The 18,912-nt window shown below is 37.6% G+C and overlaps 8 protein-coding genes and 4 non-coding genes across 12 annotated transcripts; 5 read left to right on the forward strand and 7 right to left on the reverse strand.

The window, feature by feature from the left end:
• Positions 1 to 151: 151 nt before the first annotated feature.
• Positions 152 to 2,591, reverse strand: SPOG_02884 (WD repeat/BOP1NT protein). Its single transcript, XM_013165545.1, has one exon. The coding sequence runs from the start codon at positions 2,579 to 2,581 to the stop codon at positions 368 to 370; it is 2,214 nt and encodes a 737-aa protein (XP_013020999.1). The 5' UTR covers positions 2,582 to 2,591; the 3' UTR covers positions 152 to 367.
• A 429-nt stretch (positions 2,592 to 3,020) lies between these two features.
• On the forward strand, positions 3,021 to 3,135 carry SPOG_16151. The gene has a single exon (XR_001203064.1). It is a non-coding gene; the product is annotated as a 5S ribosomal RNA (ribosomal RNA).
• A 4-nt stretch (positions 3,136 to 3,139) lies between these two features.
• SPOG_05724 (uncharacterized protein) lies at positions 3,140 to 3,673 on the forward strand. Its single transcript, XM_013166693.1, has one exon. The coding sequence runs from the start codon at positions 3,447 to 3,449 to the stop codon at positions 3,642 to 3,644; it is 198 nt and encodes a 65-aa protein (XP_013022147.1). The 5' UTR covers positions 3,140 to 3,446; the 3' UTR covers positions 3,645 to 3,673.
• Positions 3,674 to 3,816: 143 nt separating this feature from the next.
• On the reverse strand, positions 3,817 to 4,407 carry SPOG_05004 (uncharacterized protein; the record flags this gene model as incomplete). The annotated part of the gene is made up of 3 exons (XM_013166626.1): positions 3,817 to 4,094; positions 4,149 to 4,209; positions 4,315 to 4,407. The coding sequence occupies 3 exons, from the start codon at positions 4,405 to 4,407 to the stop codon at positions 3,817 to 3,819; spliced, it is 432 nt and encodes a 143-aa protein (XP_013022080.1).
• Positions 4,408 to 6,367: 1,960 nt separating this feature from the next.
• On the reverse strand, positions 6,368 to 6,438 carry SPOG_16152. Its single transcript has one exon. It is a non-coding gene; the product is annotated as a tRNA-Gly (tRNA).
• Positions 6,439 to 6,627: 189 nt separating this feature from the next.
• On the reverse strand, positions 6,628 to 6,742 carry SPOG_16153. The gene has a single exon (XR_001203065.1). It is a non-coding gene; the product is annotated as a 5S ribosomal RNA (ribosomal RNA).
• Positions 6,743 to 7,120: 378 nt separating this feature from the next.
• Positions 7,121 to 10,741, reverse strand: SPOG_02883 (membrane transporter). The gene has a single exon (XM_013165544.1). The coding sequence runs from the start codon at positions 9,520 to 9,522 to the stop codon at positions 8,002 to 8,004; it is 1,521 nt and encodes a 506-aa protein (XP_013020998.1). The 5' UTR covers positions 9,523 to 10,741; the 3' UTR covers positions 7,121 to 8,001.
• Positions 10,742 to 11,045: 304 nt separating this feature from the next.
• SPOG_16154 lies at positions 11,046 to 11,160 on the reverse strand. Its single transcript, XR_001203066.1, has one exon. It is a non-coding gene; the product is annotated as a 5S ribosomal RNA (ribosomal RNA).
• On the forward strand, positions 11,106 to 14,113 carry SPOG_02882 (2OG-Fe(II) oxygenase superfamily protein). The gene is made up of 3 exons (XM_013165543.1): positions 11,106 to 12,474; positions 12,553 to 12,834; positions 12,899 to 14,113. Exons 1-2 carry the CDS (start codon positions 11,795 to 11,797, stop codon positions 12,779 to 12,781), a joined length of 909 nt encoding a protein of 302 aa, XP_013020997.1. The 5' UTR covers positions 11,106 to 11,794; the 3' UTR covers positions 12,782 to 12,834; positions 12,899 to 14,113.
• SPOG_02881 (uncharacterized protein) lies at positions 13,494 to 15,482 on the reverse strand. Its single transcript, XM_013165542.1, has 3 exons — positions 14,664 to 15,482; positions 14,331 to 14,607; positions 13,494 to 14,272 (listed from the first exon to the last, which is right to left on the reverse strand). Exons 1-3 carry the CDS (start codon positions 14,669 to 14,671, stop codon positions 14,099 to 14,101), a joined length of 459 nt encoding a protein of 152 aa, XP_013020996.1. The 5' UTR covers positions 14,672 to 15,482; the 3' UTR covers positions 13,494 to 14,098.
• On the forward strand, positions 15,024 to 15,508 carry SPOG_05398 (uncharacterized protein). Its single transcript, XM_013166633.1, has one exon. The coding sequence runs from the start codon at positions 15,117 to 15,119 to the stop codon at positions 15,339 to 15,341; it is 225 nt and encodes a 74-aa protein (XP_013022087.1). The 5' UTR covers positions 15,024 to 15,116; the 3' UTR covers positions 15,342 to 15,508.
• SPOG_02880 (2OG-Fe(II) oxygenase superfamily protein) lies at positions 15,498 to 18,476 on the forward strand. Its single transcript, XM_013165541.1, has 2 exons — positions 15,498 to 16,321; positions 16,382 to 18,476. The coding sequence occupies exons 1-2, from the start codon at positions 15,642 to 15,644 to the stop codon at positions 16,629 to 16,631; spliced, it is 930 nt and encodes a 309-aa protein (XP_013020995.1). The 5' UTR covers positions 15,498 to 15,641; the 3' UTR covers positions 16,632 to 18,476.
• The last annotated feature ends 436 nt before the right edge of the window (positions 18,477 to 18,912 follow it).

The following is an 18,912-nucleotide window of genomic DNA, read 5'->3' on the forward strand; positions in this document are numbered from 1 at the left end:
GGAATTCCACCGTTCTCTACCTCAACATTCTTTTTCTTTGTCATTTGGTTGGTCATCTCCTTTAACAAATATTATAAGCTATGTCATTCTATTTCCTTTGGTTTATGACTTTTATTTACTTATTTACGTTAAAAAATAAGAAAATTTTTTTGTTTATGATCATGAAAACTGTAAAAAGTCGTGTATATGTAAGCTGTTACTTGAAATAGACCAAAAAATCCTTATTAAATATCCCAGTTAACTCATCTAAACCAATAATGCCAGTTTTAATCTAAGTATTTTAAAAAATTCGTCAAACAAAACTTAAGAACCCTATAGCCAAAAGTAAAAATTGTAAGCATTCATCTCACGCTTTACCAAGTTCAAATTAAGTCCACATTCTAATTTCACCACTAGCGCCAGAAGTGAATAACCAGGCCTCGCGAGGATGCCAGCTACTTGAAAGAACACCAACATTATCAACAACTTTATGATTGCGTAAAATTTTGAGAGGAACAATTAAAGGACTAGCAAGCAAGTCGTTGTAAACACGTCCGTGAAAGACTTGGACATCACCATCGTCTGAGGCGGAACAGAACAAAGGTAACGTGGGATGATAAGAAACATCACGAAGAGCACGAGTATGATAACGAAGTGTCTTGTAAGGCTTAGAAGATAGATCCAAGTCAAACCAACAAAGTCTTTTATCATAAGACCCGATGATGACATGATCACCACTAGGATGCACACTGATACTTGAAATCCATTTCACGCCTGCCAAAAGTGTCTTCACAAGTTCTTGTTTGACAAGGTTGTATATGCGAACATAACGTTGAGTAGCCACTAAAAGATAGGGTTGAGTCGGATGGAAAGCGACAGATTGAACAGAACCACGGGATTTCGAGAATGGGGACTGGCTAGCCCCACGTGAGAGCTGATGAATAAGTACAGCACGACCAGATGCAGTCGGAGAACATGTAGCAATATAATCACCACGGCGATGCCAGGACAAAGACTTGATAGAGTAAGAAGTACTGACGGTTGCATGAACGATGGCACCATTCAGATTCAATGATTTCTTAGGACCTCTACGCCAAACAGCACTGGATTCTTGATAAGGGTTCGAAGTGAAGTGTTCCTTACTATTTTCCATTTGCTCAGCAGAGAAAAGAGGAGGAGTAATGAAATAGAGAGTCTCGTCAACACCAACGGCCAAGACAGGTACCTCGGAAAGCGGACCCCAAGCAAGGCATTGAATGATAGAAGACTTGTTAGTCTTTTCAGTATCTTCTGTATCAGACTCGGCATTTTGGACATTTCCGAAACCATCCAAGGCACACTTCCAAACGCAACGACCCGTAAGAATTTCCCAAACTCGTAAAACGCCATCGTCACCGCCACTAGCCAACCAAATACCGTCCTTATGTGCAGAAATACAACGAACACGACCCTTGTGACCAATATATACATTAGTGCAGCGAGTAGGGAACGGGCGCAATTCAGAAGGACTAGGCAATTTAGGAAGAAGAGATTCTGGGTCAATATTCAGTTTAGATCGACGAACACGAGGGGCTAAATAAAGATCCAAGCATCTTTCGAAACGTTCCTTGATAAGATTGGTATAAGCAGGTACTAGACGCAATGAAGGATATTTCTTGGAATCCTTCTTGAGGTACTCTTCAGGAGGATTATAACTCTCTTCATGGGATGGAGGGGGAAGCTTAGGTGCTGGTGCATAATCAAGATGCTTACTTACGGTAGCTTCCTCATCATCGGCCCACAAATCACGATCAGCAAACTCTGATTTACGCTCTTTCTCCTGCTCAGCTCGTTGCGCAGGAGTCATAATATGACCTTTACGAATAGCATAAGCAAGCTGCAAAATACGTTTTTCCTCATTTTTAGAAGGGGCAAACCGTCTTTTTGGTTCAGGAGCACTAGAAACGGGAGTGAGTTGAACGTCTTTTGTGAAGAAATCATCATAATCCGGGTACGGGTCAAAGTCTTCATCGGGTACTTGAGACTGGGCAAGACGTTTCAACAACCCAAGTTCTTCAGTAGTTAAGTTCACGGGCTGACCTGTCGTAGGATCAACGATACCCGTCCATCCCTTGTCTTTATCAATGCTGGCAATCAAAGAATCAAGCGCAGCTGGTGTCGCAGGGCGCGTGATTTTCTTTCCATCTATATCGTAGTCAATATAGAGATTATCATCATACGGAGATGGATATAATCCTACAGGAGCATCTTCCGTGGAAGAGTCAGAAGAATAGCCAGCATCAATCTCACGGTCCAATTCTTCCTCATCTTCTTCTGGATTTTCATAATCGTCCTCGGACAATTCTGGAGTGCTAAAATCACTTAATGACTCTTGTTCGTTTCCATTCTCATCATCAATTTCTGCATTAAGAGTAGGAATTTCCTCTTCTTCTTCGCTATCCTGATTCTCAGCACTCACTGTTGGTTGTGAGGATTTTTTATTTTCTCCGCCATTTGTTTTCGTTGAGACATCTTCCGCAAAATTTTTTGAACTTTGCTTTTCATTGGTATCCTTCGCCAATTGTTTGGAACGCGACTTCCTCTTTTGTAAACCAGTCTGCATTGTGGAAAAGGGCAGGTTTCAAAACGCTTAGATTTGTCAATATGTTTACGGTATCTTTGCAAGGACTTCTTAATGGAATTACAGATCCCGAACGTGATTCTCGCAAAAATAAACGAAATTATACTAAATTATTAATATAATTATGCAAGTTGAATAATAACCAGGACTTAGCAGAAGATCCTGGACGGTCTTTAGCTTCGTTTTAATGTGAATGAATGAATAGAAAATTAAAATAAATATAGTGGAGATGCAAGCCTCTGTGATTTAAAATTACCTTTATTAGTATACTTCTCATTAAGTACCCGTATAAATCAATGGATTCATTCTACTCTCTTTTCTAAGCAAAAGAGCGTCGTTTCATTAGTAATATTTTAGGCGATTAAGATCATGCAAGAGGCAATAAACATCAAGTAAGAAATGTTTACAAAACCACTCGTCTACGGCCACACCTAGGCGAAAACACCAGTTCCCGTCCGATCACTGCAGTTAAGCGTCTGAGGGCCTCGTTAGTACTATGGTTGGAGACAACATGGGAATCCGGGGTGCTGTAGGCTACTCTTTTTGTTCTCCTTAAAAGATTCCTTGCATGGTTGAGCTTTTTACTGCCGTACCAATGGAAGAAATGCTACCAATGGAAGGAAACACTACGCAGCAAAACCGATAAATAGCAAGAATCTGAAGACATCAATCAGAGACCTCATTAATGCTATGTTAATACAACGGAAAGGGGCATATATCTAAAATTCCAGTACAAACAAATAAGAAGAAAAGTGTAACAATGTTATTTCTTAAAAGCACAGAGGAAATGGAGCATCACACAGATGCAAGATGTAATCAAAAAGAAAAGTGATACTCGTTGAGGGACATGGAAAAGTCATCTCATAGTTGTCGTCCCGATCTAAAGTACAGATCACATAGCGAAAGGATTGACAGTGAAATAACGACAATCTATTCGCTAACATGTTATGTAAACGTTCACTTGCCTCAAAGTCAATACGATCTCATCGTAGCATCAAGGATTATCACGTATTTAACGACATCAGCAATGCAAAGTACAAAATAAATAAATTATGCAAAAAACAAACGGAAAAAAAAGGTTGTTGAAATGAAGAAACTTTAACATAAAAACACTGAATATGAAAGAGAGAATAAACCTTTCAATTTCTCACCTCGCCGATTAAAATATCGAAAGAAGAATTAAGAGGTTGAAAAATATAAAGTACGAAACCAAGGAATCAGCTGCTTTCCAAATTCAAAGTGCTTTCAACGCCCCTAGATTGACTTGGTTTCTGCTGTCTTTCTGGAAATTGTTCAACGCATTCAGAAGATGGTTGTTCGTCTGCAAGAATATTAGGGTCATTTGATAGGTTTTGAGACTCGGTTGGGATTGTATTCAGTGGGATGGGATTATCACCCGCCAAGTCGTTTCTTTCCAACGTCGTGTCGAAACCGAGAATTGAAGCAATCCAGAGATTAAGTTGATCTAGTAACAGAATGAAAAGATCCAACAAGTCTATAAATTATCCATTAGTAAAAATTTCAAACAAATATCTATCAACCAACTCACATGAAACAACAAACATGCAAATCCAGAAAGCCAAAACGGCAAAAAGACCCCCTAGAACCAACTGAGTATTTCACGTAAGAAATTCTGCCATTGACTTCTTTATAAAAGGAAAAAGAAGCACAAATGCAAAAATGCAGCACCAGACAAGTCGAGCAGTTTCATTTACCACTTTGACAGTAGCCTGTGGAATCCTAGCAACCTTTGCTGGACAGATAATCAACCATAATACAGACTTGATGGAATTTTCAGAAGCATTCATGGACGCTTCTTGACTTTTCTTTTCAACATGCGATAGAGCGCGAATTGGACGTAAACATAAACGACCTTTTTCCAAATTGTCCAGATGAGACGAATAGTCGATATCGCTGTATTGCGGTAAATCACTGTCGTTGCAATCAGACTCCCAGCAAGAAGACTTGGCTGGTTTGACAGCTTCGAAGTGTTTTTCTTGCTCTTTTTCGTTCATTTTTAAGAGAAAAAAAAACAAACATGTTCCAACGATTACTAAAAAGTCTGAAATGAACCGCGAAAATGATCCAAGTTGGTAGCAACGAACAAGAACTGCGTGGGACTTTCTAAGAAAGAGAGTGACTAACTCAACTCATACCACGAAAAAATAGAAACCCCATAAAAGCTCCAACGAACGCGAATTGAAAACGCAATGGCAATGACTTTAGGTTTGCTAAGGTGAAACTGTCATCGACCATTCAGGCTCTTTTGATGAATTTCGCTACATCACTTACCGCTTGTTTCTAATCGTCGTTATATTGATAGTCTGCTACCTCGTACAACCAAGTAGCATGTTATCTCTGTTGGGTGGGTTACTCAAGAAGCAGTTTGTACAAGCTTGGGTTAAGCGTCTGAAGACCTACCCTCGTTTGTACTATGGTTGAAGTGCTGTAGGCTGCTCCTTTTTCATATTTTTATCCGTTTATTCTTTTATTATGTACACTTTCTCGTTTGATATGGAAAAAAATTTACAAGCTGTTTTATCTTGCTGCAGTTCTGTTACTTTAAAGGTAACGGTAAACAAAGACTATTCAATAAATCAAATGAAATTACAAGTTCTTGAAAAAAAAATGGACGATAGTATCCAGTTGTAACCATTATAATAAATTAGAACTCCGTATATTTATTCTTGAAAAGATAGCCTTTTCGCAAAAACTGGTTTTGCTGTAGTTACGTTGAACAGTCTATCTTTTAAGATTCTATTTTCCGGTTTCATATCTCCTTTTTTCACGTCAACGTCATTCCGTATTGAAACAAGGATCATGTCGTAGTCATCGGCTAATAAATAAAATGTAAAAGCACTTAACAAAGGCATAGCAATAAGTAATCGTCCGTATAAACCGCTTGCAATGCTCTCTTTTTCACTTATAACTCACATTCAAGGGTTAATACTCATGTGAAAAGAAGCTTAACAAATAGCATTAACTTTGAGTAGAAGGATTGCTCTGTAACTCTGTTTCTTCATTCGTATTTATCGGCAGAGGAGCCAGTGCATCATCCCTTTACTGATATCTGAGAAGCGAAGGAGAACTGGTGTTTTCAGTTAAGCATGATTGTGAGTATTTTATTTTCTCTTTATATTAATTTGTTGGTTTAAAATGCCATAAGTAATATCTATCACTTATTTCATTTTCGTATGTGTTAGAAGATTATTACGCATTCATAAGAATAATACCAACAACTAGTAATATAATGGAAAATGGTAAAGTGGTGAGTACCTTTTACAAAGTCAAAACTCATTAGAATTTTAGTTGCTATTTACAAGTTGATAGGAATTTCTAGTATGCGTGAAAGACTTACTAATAAACAACCTTTTTAGCTCAACAGCAAAATCTTCTTAAATGGATATTTTCTTAACCGCATAAGCTATTGAATAAGCGACCTATTCTAGTAAATATATAACCATTTCAAACTCAATAAATCATTGAATTCCTGTCGTCCTTTGGATTTGTATCACCCTTTTGTACTAACTTGATTTAGGTAGCATCGTGTAACAACATATAAGGTTGTAATTGTTAAGTAGATAATTTCTCTAACCCAGGTGAAAGATATACTAAGGACATTTCATGGTGCATTCATTGTACTACACCTACTTTTAAACCTTGGTAGGTGTCTTCGGACGAGTCGATGCTGAATTGTCACTATTATCTTCCTAAAACCACAGCAGAATTTATTTACGCATTTCATTCTGGATAAAAATCCAAAAACATTGCTTCGGCCGGGAATCGAACCCGGGTCGCTTCGATGGCAACGAAGCATTATACCACTAAACCACCAAAGCAGCTGTTGAGTAAACAACGGTTATTGTTCTTAGATATCCATTGTGAGTGTAAGTTGAGTAATATAAGTGTTTGACCTGCCAAGCAGAATATCTCGAAGAGTTGCTTGCCTTTATGATAACATCTGAATTGTAGCAATTAAAAAAAGCTCAACCATGAAAAGAACCTTTCTGAAAACGGAACAAAAAGGAAGCCTACAGCACCCCGGATTCCCATGTTGTCTCCAACCATAGTACTAACGAGGCCCTCAGACGCTTAACTGCAGTGATCGGACGGGAACTGGTGTTTTCGCCTAGGTGTGGCCGTAGACACCATTCTCACTCCTTTTAAAGATTATCAATAATAACCCTTCTCAAACTTGCATGGAATCATGACATCTGCATCTATTTGTTTTTGTCAACTTGTTTAATTTTCTAGTGCTCCTTCCTAACTAACGTAGATATGTACTTTCAAACTAGCCTTTTTTTTTTTTTTTAATCGTCTGATTCTGATTCTGAGTTACAACTGTGGAAGGTGTGGGGAGGGGCGTAGCGAGCAGCTACTTCAATAGTAGGAATGAAATGAAAATGGCTTTTGACTTGGTGCTTCCCTATATATTTTATTTTGATATAAAAATGACTTTAAGTCAACAGAAAATTGTTTTGTTTACAGAAATAGAAAGGTAAACAAATGCGAAAAAGAGCTCCGTTACTTAACTTTGTTAATCAAGTCTTGCCCGAAAAGTTGCATAAGGGATGCGAAATTTCTTTTTGGATCAAGCCATTTTAAAATTTTTTTTCAATTCGGGGTTTTTTTTGTTTACAGTTGGAGCTATCTTGATTTCTGATAATAGTTGAACCCTTATGAGATACATTCCTTTCCATTTTGCCTTTTTTCGTAATCTGTATAAGTAGAGAATTTTTTATATACAAAATAAGAATCGCAAATACGTCTGCTAACAAAAGTAGTCTCTTCTACATGTCAACGTTGCAAGAACAGTTGCACAGTTTAGAATATACATATTTATCGTTGGAGGTGCTTTTATTGGAGCCTTAATTATAGGTATTGGCGTCTTTGTTGTTGGTCCTGTATGTTTGCCTGTTATAATGTTTTTGTTTTTTGCCTTGGATTGGGATTCGAACGCTCAATTGAAAACACTGGCTCGCCTTCGCTTCCCAGATATTAGCAATGAGAACGAATGACACCTTTCCGGTGACTCTATACGTATACATTATTTAAAAAGCTGTTAAATTGTTGTAATTTTTATTAAAAGTCAATGAGTTAAGAAATAACATGGCCTAGATCAAGATTAAGGTACTGTTAAGATGGAGGCTCAATAACCTCGACAATGAACCCCTAATTTACCAAATTGAACATTATTAGACACCATTGAACTAGGTAATTGGGCGTTACCCACACGATTCATTCAGCATGTCATATTCCACTATCAACAAAACAAATAAATAATGTACATTCTATGTTTTCTTTTTCTTTTTTAGCATTTATTTTTAGTTTTTACTTGTTTGCTTTAAGATTTTAGCTTTATATTTTTTAAAAGAGAACAAAAAACCTCAATGATTGAATGATCAATCACCCATTCTTTCCAGCATCACTCTTTTCCTCTCATTTTTAGATTTTACAGATATACGAATAGCTGCAATTGAAGAAACTGCAATACCAAGACCCCCAAATCCAATTCCCAAATACCAAGCACTTCTATAGCCCCTTAAAACATCTTTCCCTTCATGGTTGAGATGGCTTTCTACCGTACCCGCAATTCCTAGTCCGATCGAAGTGGAATAATTCACCACAGTACTCACAAGAGAGGCCGCGATCCCTTGATTCTCTTTCGAAACATAATCACTAATTGCTAGGGTTGCAGCTGGAAAACTCATATCCATACCAAAGGGAGTTACAGCAATGGAAACAAAAGTCTGTGCCCAGTATGATTGATGTATAGGTACCGTTGCCAACAAAATACTACCAACAGTAAAAGAAACCATAGCAATAATCATGACGAAAATCGGCCGAATCTTGGACAACAATATACCTGTAATGGCAGCAGCAAGGCCTCCAGTGATACAGACGGGTGTCCATTGCCCAGCTGTTAGTAATGGTGTTTGACCCCGTAATACTTCCAAAAAGTTCCATAAGTAGTATATCCATATACCAAAGCAAGACCAGCCTGCTGCTACGCTCATCAGAATGAACCCAATTTCCCCGTTAAATGTATCTGGAGGTAGGAGTGGCTGTACAGTTTTATGCTCAACGTACACAAAGATAATCAAAGATAAAACACCAACAATTAACAATATGTACACGTAGGGTACCTGCCAACCAACAACAGGTGCTTGGTTCCATGCAAAATTAACAAGTACCAAACCTGCGACGCCAAAAAACGATCCAAGGATATCAAAGTGAGGCTTTTCAAGTGCTTTCTCTCGGACTTGGCGGTTTTCTTTTTGAGTGTCCGGAATAACGAGCCATCCTATTAAGCAAAAAGCAAAACAGATGATGCATGTTGACCAATACACCCAAGGCCACCATGAAAGTTGAGCAAAAATTGCAGAAAATACAGCACCTAAAAGATATCCACTGGGTGCTGTAGCTCCAAATACACAAAACATGAATTGTTTTCGTTTCCCTGGAGGATATACCCTACCCAAGATAGCTAATGCACTAGGTAACAAAAAAGCGGGGCCGATTCCAGTCAATGCTCGGCAAACATCAAACATGATCGCAGACTTTGCGTAAACACTAAATCCTGATATCAAGGACCATAAGCTATACCATGCATAGCCAAATACAAACATTTTCTTGTGACCATATATGTCACCAAGCTTTCCAGCAATCAGTATAAATGTGCCTACAGTCAAACTGAAAGAAGCTGGAAACCAACTCAACTGACCGGCATTTGTTGTTCCTAGTGAATTTCCAACTATGTGGAGAGGAACAATCGTCTGACCTAAACCAGCTTGAGTCATGAGCTGAGCAGTACTGACAATAAATACAAAAATTACTTCGTGAATCAAAGGCATTGGCTGCTTAGTACGAATGGAATTTCCGTTTGTGCTCAAAGCAGGGTCCTCTAAAGTTGAGTCTGTCATTTTGTTTGTAGTTGGCCGGTTTTGAAACAATTCTTTTTCTTTTCACCGTTAATGTCTCTCTTTTTTTTCTTTAATAAAACAAGAACCGAAACAACAACGAAAACAAGGATAACTACTAGCTCATTTCAATGGAGTAAGTAGTTAGCAAAGTGAAATAAGCAAGAGTCAACGGTGTCTTTTGTCTCTTACGTCTTCATGTTGACGCTTACTCACTCACTCCCTCACTCAATCATTCGGTCTCTGTCATTTTTTTTGGAACATTTATAAATAGGCTTTTCTCATTTTCATCTTGTCCCACTGTCATAGTCATAGTCATAGTCATACTCAGGGCGACAGCCAAAATTGTTTGCAAAAAGTTTCAGTTGGATTTGTAGAAAGGGAGTAAAACTTTTTTCGGCAAAGTTGTTCAATCCTACTCCTACTCCAATAGAAACGGTAAACTTCTCATTGTATTGCCCGTAGACCATATATGATGAGTCTCTGTTATTTGATATCTTAGTATGATATCAAGTGGCAATACAACGTCTTCATACATACTTTTTTATAACGGGTAAATGTTACGATATTGATTTGGGGAACCAGTTCTTTTGTTTGTATTCAGTTGATGATCAGGCGAATTTCCGGAAATTGACAAGTATTAGATTTTCAATTGTGACATTGTAGTGGATGTAATTTTATATATAATAAAAGGGGAGACATTTTGGGTGCAAAAATCGTTTCGTTCCATCATAATCATCTCATATTACCATACTTTTCCAAGTCTTTCTTTTTTTGAATTTCTTTCGCATTACATTTCTGTAAAAACCAAAAAAAATAAATTATAGCTCACTTTTTAGATTGGTCTTTTCTTTATCGCTCTTGGTATTTCTCCTGATTAGTCTCATAGGAGAGGATCGCTAAAGGCAATGTTTCCGTGCTGGTGGTGGTGAGTAAGAGAGCTGCAACTACATCCATATTCTCTAGGGGAAGATATTGAAGGGTGCTGCTCTGGTATTGTCTTTAAAGGGAGTAATGGTACATCAGTTACTCCTACTCCTACTCCTATACCAGTTGCTGAGGGCGATTTTGAAGACGCTGTTTGGAATGACCCGTCGACACAGTTTACCCTAGCTTTGCTTCATGCCAAAGTACCACTGTAAATTTTTACTTTTTTCTATTCTTTTTTTTATACGTGTTACAAAGATTATTAGAGGAGGAGTTTGGAAGGATTGTGTCACGGGAGAAATCTCACACGTTATGAGAATATTATGTACAATTATAAGATTGGATGTTGGAATTAGAAACTTGAAAGAAAAAACTTTTGTCTCGTTATGGATTGTATATATCTACCTATACGCTCTCACACCAACTCAGTCTTGATCTTATTTTTGATCCACGAATTGTTATTTTGTTTACTGTTCGTTTGTTTGATTCATACTCTGCATCTGTAGCATGATGATAAGAAGTTCAATTAAGATGAATGGGAATCAGCTAAAAAAATTATCAGACAAAACGTTTAAAAGAACAGCAAAAAGAAGAGGAGGAGCCTACAGCACCCCGGATTCCCATGTTGTCTCCAACCATAGTACTAACGAGGCCCTCAGACGCTTAACTGCAGTGATCGGACGGGAACTGGTGTTTTCGCCTAGGTATGGCCGTAGACATCAAAGAAGTTCATCTAAACATATTAATATCAAAAAAACAAACATCATGTCACAAGCATACTTGTCTCAATTGTTTCATTGTTTTAATTGTCGTGCTGATGAATTTTTCAGCTACATGGTGATGACCTATCTGCTATTAGACAAAAAATTTAACATTTCATTTCGTCTCTGATTGTTTCACTCTATGCTGCTAAACCGTGTAAACAAAACAATGAGGCAACTTCGGACGTCATCTCTAATATAAGCGAAATGGCGACGTCAATGTAAGTATTTCTATTTATTCGCAGGATGGATAGTAAATTTTCTTTGTGATTTTTTTTATATGGGTTCTTAAATTTCTGAAATGATTAACTGGAATAAAAAAAAAAAAATACGCTTGTTCAAAAAAGTAGCAATCAGCATTCTGTTTACTTGGTCATTTTTGTATGCTCGTATAGGCTAGCTATTTATTTCACAGCTAGTTTTAGGTTAATCTCTAAACAATGACATATAACGATGTAAACATGAAGTATTCCTTCCATTAGCTGTACTGCATAAATAAAAAAAAAACAGCACTCTATTTGTTCGCTTCCCTACTTTGAAGAAATTATCTTTCATGGTGGGTTTTCATTAAGCGCATATATCTCTTTATGAAATCGATAGAGTTGCCTTGTATAGATCTGTCTGAGGAAAATACAAAACTTCTTGCTACATTGGTTGTGGATGCTTGTAAAGAATGGGGGTTCTTCACTTTGAAAAACCATGGGATTAAGTTGGACGACGTGCAAGTGCTGTTTAAAAAAAGCGATGACTTTTTCAATTTACCCACAGAGGAAAAGGAAAAATATGTTTATCAGGTAAATGCTTCGCCATCAGGGTATTCAAGGCATACTAGCGAACGTTCGTATCCCGATGATTCAAATACTAAACCTGTAAGGGAATTTTATGATATAGCAAGATTTCCTAATCCAGATCTTGAAACAATTAGCCCGGCCTTCCGTGAACGTCTACCCGAACTCAAGATGTTTCAAAAACAATGCCATGATCTTTCGTTAAGGATTCTTGAATTAATCGCCCTTGCATTCGAACTTCCACAGGATTTCTACAGCAAATGCCATAGTTCCACTGAAGACTTTGTTCGCTTCATAAAGTACGTAGTTCCTGAGGGAAAGGAACACAGAGAGGACGATGTGGATACTGATAGTCATTTTGATTATGGCACCATCTCCCTACTTTTCCAAAGAGAATATGGATGTTTACAGATTCAACCTCCAAAATCTCATGCTACGGTGGATTGGGTTAGAGTCTCTGTTGACAAAGAGGTGATTTCGTAAGTAAAGGTCTCTATTTTGCTTTTTCTTTAATATGAAAAACGAGGATATAAGATTATTATTAACAACATCCTTAGTGTCAATGTCGCAGATATGTTGCATTTCTGGACTGGTGGAAGGGTAAAGAGCAGTATTCACCAAATAAGAATTGAACCGCATACAAGAGAACGACAATTGATTGCTTATTTCGCTACGCCTGACTTGGATTGTCCTTTAAATAGAATTTCTGATAAAGAGGATGGAAAAAATACAAAGACAATCACTGCCCGTGAATATAAAGAAAAACGATCGCAACGTCCGTCATGACCAGTGAGCACCGACTTGTATGGAGAAAATACACGAATCAAATGTATCATGATGTGAGTAATTATCCATAAACATAGAAAATAATATTTCTTGATGTATATTAATGTCTACGAATAGAGATGATCTTGATTGCATCTGCTGAGATTCCAAAGCCTTTAATTTTCTTAACCAACTGTTCTTTGGCTTCAGCACCACTTATCTGAAGTAAATGGAAGTGTCACTCTAGCACCTCGACGAGCTAGTGTTTCAGCTATAGTTGCTCCAATACCTCTTGAAGCTTCGGTGACGATTGCTACTTTGTTTTGAATGGGCAAACTGGGTTTCTGACATGTTGACAACGATTGTAATATACAGTAAAAGGAGTGTTTGCTCAAGAATATATATAGATGCCATTTTACTTTGGCTTTGCTATCAACAATTTCAAGTTACTAATTAATTCTTTGCTTCTACGCAGTTTCTTTTTTCTTCGTAGAAAGTAGCTAGTAGCAAAGGTAACTTTTTACTTATACTGGTGACTAACGGTGAATATTTACTTTTTTTTAGCGACGTAACTTTTACGTTATATGGATGCCAAAAATCAGACTCGCCTATTTGAACTTTATGAAAACTTTGATCAAAAGTATGATTTCATACCTTCGGTCTTTACAAAGAGCAAATGCGGTTCTACTAGGAGTTGGGCAAATTTACAGACTGCTGAATCAGAAAACAGTTGGTTCAGTTTTGATAACAAAAGTTTACACCATGCTTATTATTTCCGCTCTATAAAGATTCTCTTATCGTGATAGTTATGATAATTAAAACAAAACACCTATCTATCGTGGCATTTAGACGTTTTCACTTAACTACAAGTGGTCGGACGGGAACTGTGTTGTCGTCGCCTAGGTATATTTTGTAGAATACAATTCTTATGAAAGCTTTATTGAAAATATAGATTGCCTTAAAAAAGTTTCATATGTTAACGCTTGGATCTTTCAATGACTTGGTAGTAGAGGGTAACCGAGCATACCTCCTTGCTTAGCTTCGCACTGGCCAATCCTGGTTGGTGATACACACACACAATTTTGAATAGATTCAGCAAGCATTGCACGAGTGAGGTTGGAGAGACAAGAACTGCAGTAAAGGTCGTAGTTGATTATCCACATTTGCGTGAATTACGGTTACAAAAACTACGGAGTAAAGATAGAGAAGATTTTAACAACACTTCCTGCAAGACTTGGAAAAGAAATTTCTGAAATCAATCAAAGAAAAGCAAAGGTAGGGACAATTAACAGGGATACTTTAAATGGTTGTGGCCACACCGTCGCATTGGCCTTTCTTTTATTTCAAGCGAGTTAAATAAAAATAATAAGTACTTTCCGTACCAAACATTTTAGGTGATTCCATTGCTCCAGCAACCATGTCGTCTGTTATAAAACGAAAATGGTCAAAAATTGGCTTCTCGTCATAAATCATTGATGTTGAGGTCACATTGCGAAATACCATTTCCCGTAGCTACATTGTAATAACAAATTAGTTAGATGGCTAATAATAATTAAAATATTGAACTTACAGAGGCATGACCCCAGTCCTTGTTCCACACCCGTTGACCCTTGTCATTATAAATAAGAATAGGGTCACCATCATCAAGAGACCGAAATGCTTTGCCAGCCCAGCGCATATCTGTAAGGTATTTATGGCCAATATGGCCGGTGTCAAAGTCTCCACCAGTCCACTCACCAATCATGAACGACGGTGAGACTGGTTTGAGTTTGTCGAATATTGTCTCAACATCCTTTTCAGGAATATGTCCTGTGACCCTTGTTAGATCAAAAAACTTCTTCTCTGGACTGCAATATGTCAGCTGAATTGATTAAAACTAATTTTTCAAGTACTAAAGACTTACGCAATCATTTTGCAAAGTTATTAATTCCAAACAGTAGGTTTTTTTGTTACGCTATACGACACCTTTAAAATAGTAGTAGAAAGAGAGAGAATAAATGAACGATAAAGTCTGATAAGTTACTATGACGCTCTCCTACTTATTGATCAATGCTAGCGTTCCCTTTTGGTTGAAATTGGCAGACTTGAAACAAGGAAGGCTTCTTGTTGGTCTTTCAATGCAGGTTTGGTTGATATGAGGAAGAAAGAAAAACGCCAAGGTAAAAAGTAGTATTAGACATTATCGTATGTATCACTATATCAGTAACAGTGTCATAATTGGATACCCGTCCTCCTATTACTATACAGTGTATTTTCCCATGACAGTGACAAACGTGACACAGAGGTAATCTCACTCTATCAAAAAAAAGCATTTCGCGAGATAATCATGCCTTTATGCCTATAAATGTAGCTAGCAATGTATACCAAAAATGGACTTTGTGTTGTATTCCGTCTCGCTAATTCTATTTCGTTAGCCAGATCCATCCAACCTTTCAATATGGAGGAAGGTTGGACAGTAAGTCCACATTGTTCGAAACTTTTTTGTTTACTAGTAAGAACGAGACTTCTGAGCTTAATAGTAAGTGTTGTTAAATTCAGGGTGCCAAGGGTGAAAGGAAATTTCTTATTTCTAATTTGGTAAGTTTTACCCTTTTTAAAATTACCAAAGAGTTAAACGAATGATGGCCCAGTCTTTAAAAATAATCTTTCGTTAAAAAAATGCCTAGGGACAAGCGAAATAAGTACATATATGACGAACGATATTACATAAGTTTAGTGGCTGTTAGTGAGTAGAAGAAGTGGTTTTGAATGTAAAAAGTACTTACTACTTCGTGGTTTTATTAGCTTTTGCCATACAACAATAAAGAAATTCTACGTCTGCTCACCTTAAAAATTCTCTCATTTTAGACTCTCTTTACATTAATAACTAAATCTATGCCAAATGGAATCGTTAAATATACCCTTTATAGATCTGTCTGAACAAAATACAAGTCTTCTTAGTATGGAGGTGGTCAATGCATGTAAAGAATGGGGATTTTTCATGGTGAAAAACCATGGAATTGATATAGAACAGATGGAAGGAGTCTTTAAAGTCAGCGATGAGTTTTTTAATTTACCTGTTGAGGAAAAGAAACATTTCCTGTTCAAAGGAGGAGAATTACAAGCAGGGTATTCAATACGTATGGGTGAAAAGTTGTATTCAGATGATCCATCAACTGGAGCTGTAAAGGAATTTTATGACCTAGCAAGATTTCCTCACTCAAATCCCAGCGTTATTAGTCCACCCATCCGTAAATTCTTACCCGAAATGACACTCTTTCAAAAACAGTGCTATAGTCTTTCGCTAAAACTTCTTGATTTAATCGCCCTTGGATTTGAACTTCCAAGTGATTTCTTCACGAAATGCCATAGTTCTGCCGAGGACTTCATTCGTCTCATAAAATACAGCGTTCCTGAGGGAATGGAACACAAAAAGGATGATGTGGATACTGATTGTCATTTTGATTATGGGACAATCACACTACTTATTCAAAGAAAATATGGATTTTTACAAATAAAACCTCCAGGAGGGAATATTATACCTGATTGGGTTAGAGTTTCCTTTGACAAAGATGTGATTTCGTAAGTAAAAAAAATTTCTATTGTATTTATTCTATCCTTCTTATTAACGAGTTGCTTTAGAGTGAATATTGCAGATATGTTGCCCTTTTTGACCCGTGGAAAGGTAAAGAGCAGCATCCATCAGGTAAAAATTGATCCGGAAATGAGGAAAGGACAAATGATTGCTTATTCTGCAATTCCTGACTTGGATTACCCTTTAACCCAAATGTCCGATGAACAGGATGGAAAAAATGCAGAGACAACAACTGTCCGTGAATATAAAGAAAAGAGGTTGAATGACAGTCAAGCTCAGGATGATGCACCCACGTAAAAAGGAAAAAAGACACGAATATTGCGAGTAACGGACCTGAATAATTTACGATTTAAATCTATAGTATTGATGATGTCCTTTGACGTTTACGAACGGAGATTTCTTTTCTTTTTATACATTCTTTGCAAAGAGTAGATGCAATTTTACTAGGGATTGCGAAAACTTCAGACTGCTGAATCAGAAACAATTGGATCAGCTTTGATAACAAAAGTTTAGACGATCAACAAAGAAACAAAAGAAAAGAAAAGAAAAGAGTCAAGGTATTTTCGTTATGGTTAAAACTTATAATTCTCGAAATGATTGTTCTCAAAAATAATGTTCATTTTAAGCGTTCAATTTCATTAACTATAATCATATGATTCTTATTTTGATCTCAGCAAAACAAAAAATAAAGACTCAATATTATCATTTCCGCCTGTGCTATTACCATTATCTTTTCTCCCTATCATGTTGGCCTTCGTGATCACCGTGTGGGAAATGGTTTGAACCGGATTCGATCGCTGGGATTAGTCCAAGAACTAGAACGGCGGCTCGGTGCCAAAATTGAGTTGAAGGAAATCATTCGCGTGGATGACTTTAAGGGTGAAATCGGCCGCAGTTTTGAGATTTTTCGCCGCATTTCGCGTGCAGTTACCGAGACCGTCGCCAAGAACACGTTTCCCCTGATTATTTCTGACAACTGCACGGCTAGCTCTGCTGTCGCAGGTGGGCTTGAAAATCAAGGATAAAGGTTCATTTACTTTGATGCTCATGACGATCTTGACTCTCCTGACGTCAACGAGAATGGCTATTTTAATGCTATGGGTTTTTCCATACTCCGGGGAGAAAGCTGGAAGACGTTAATGAAAACTGTCCCTGGATTTGAGCCATTTGATTATCACCGGTTCCTTTACTGTGGTCTACGAGACAATCCGGGATTCAGCGACAACGTGTAATTGATTCTGGCTGAAGTCTATTCGGGGTGAGACCTCGCGAAAAGCGGATTTCGCCCGCGAACTTAATACCCAACTTGAACAGTGGTCTTACAGCCCGGCTCTAGTTAATATCGATTTGGAAGTCTCGGACGAGTCATGCGAAAAAGTTAACGATTACCCATTTCCTGGTGGTTTGTTTGAATCCGACTTGATCGCTAGTATAACCTGATACCCAAGAAGTGTAACCCAATCACTTACGGTTAGTTCGTTTGACCCAAAAAGCTGGTGGCGATTGCAATTCGCTCTACTAATACCTTTGTCCAGCCCTTGATGGAAACTGGTGTTTTGTCAGAAGTTGGAACAGTTGGGAGTGGATAACGTCTTGCATACTGTCTATCGAGACCACCTCCTTAAGAATAGGATGGCTTATTTTTATATAAATAAAAAGAAAAAAGAGCGTTGGAAGGTGAAAAGCCTACAGCACCCCGGATTCTCATGTTGTCTCCAAACATAGTATGAACGAGACCTTCAGACGTTTTCACTTAACTGCAGTGATCGGACGGGAACTGGTGTTTTCACCTAGGTATGGCCGTAGACGCTGAAACTTGAAAAGATGATGTATTTTTATTTTTTACTTTGTTTATCGAATGTAGTTCACCACTGGCTGTTTAGAAGATGGGTTTTCCTAGAATGCATTTTGAGTAACGGTCTCTTCTCTTCAGAAAGTAACGTGCTACTCAAATGTTGAAGTAACATATGTATACCGATACCTAGGAATAAGTGGTAAACGAAATAGCGAAGGCAGCAAAAGAAAGCCTATTTGGGTTGATGACAACTTCACCTCAACAAAACTCTTGCCTTTGCCATTGCCGTTGTATTTTTCGTCTCTCAGAGCTGTAATGATAGGATATCATTTGATTTTGTACCGGAATTAAATTAAGGTGCTTTTACTTTGGACTTTTGTGCGCTTCCTGGTCTTTTACTATCAAACTTCGATAGGTTTCATAGCTCGCTTCTGAGCCTTGTAGAGGGCAATTGATGGTTTGTTTGATTCTTTATATTTAAACAATAAACAATGAACGAAAAAGAGAATGAAAAGCTACTAGGACTTGCCAAAGCAGCCGAATATTCCTGTCAAGTTTCTCCTGCAAGTCCTGACAGTGATTTACCGCAGTACAGCGAGCTCTCTTATTCACATCTGGATAATTTGGAAAAAGGATGTTTATGTTTACATCCAAATCTCGTTCCTGAAAACAAGAGGGACGAATTGTCAGACGACGCTTCTGCAACAATGTGTTCAGACTACTGTGGTGCGTTTTGTGGTAGTGTTAAGAGCGGATTCTTGTATATTTCTAGCCCAGCGGCAT

This window comes from Schizosaccharomyces cryophilus, assembly GCF_000004155.1.
Source record: "Schizosaccharomyces cryophilus OY26 unplaced genomic scaffold supercont4.1, whole genome shotgun sequence".
Classification (NCBI taxonomy): domain Eukaryota; kingdom Fungi; phylum Ascomycota; class Schizosaccharomycetes; order Schizosaccharomycetales; family Schizosaccharomycetaceae; genus Schizosaccharomyces; species Schizosaccharomyces cryophilus.

Excerpts from the sequence above, each read along its gene's own strand:
- SPOG_02884 (XM_013165545.1), bottom strand. The coding sequence starts at position 2,581 with ATGCAGACTGGTTTACAAAAGAGGAAGTCGCGTTCCAAACAATTGGCG.
- SPOG_05724 (XM_013166693.1), top strand. The coding sequence starts at position 3,447 with ATGGAAAAGTCATCTCATAGTTGTCGTCCCGATCTAAAGTACAGATCA.
- SPOG_02883 (XM_013165544.1), bottom strand. The coding sequence starts at position 9,522 with ATGACAGACTCAACTTTAGAGGACCCTGCTTTGAGCACAAACGGAAAT.
- SPOG_02882 (XM_013165543.1), top strand. The coding sequence starts at position 11,795 with ATGAAATCGATAGAGTTGCCTTGTATAGATCTGTCTGAGGAAAATACA. Across the intron at positions 12,475-12,552 it reads GTTGACAAAGAGGTGATTTC|TGTCAATGTCGCAGATATGT; the intron begins GTAAGTAAAGGT and ends CAACATCCTTAG.
- SPOG_02881 (XM_013165542.1), bottom strand. Across the intron at positions 14,273-14,330 it reads AGGACTGGGGTCATGCCTCT|CTACGGGAAATGGTATTTCG; the intron begins GTAAGTTCAATA and ends ATTACAATGTAG.
- SPOG_05398 (XM_013166633.1), top strand. The coding sequence starts at position 15,117 with ATGTATACCAAAAATGGACTTTGTGTTGTATTCCGTCTCGCTAATTCT.
- SPOG_02880 (XM_013165541.1), top strand. The coding sequence starts at position 15,642 with ATGGAATCGTTAAATATACCCTTTATAGATCTGTCTGAACAAAATACA. Across the intron at positions 16,322-16,381 it reads TTTGACAAAGATGTGATTTC|AGTGAATATTGCAGATATGT; the intron begins GTAAGTAAAAAA and ends GAGTTGCTTTAG.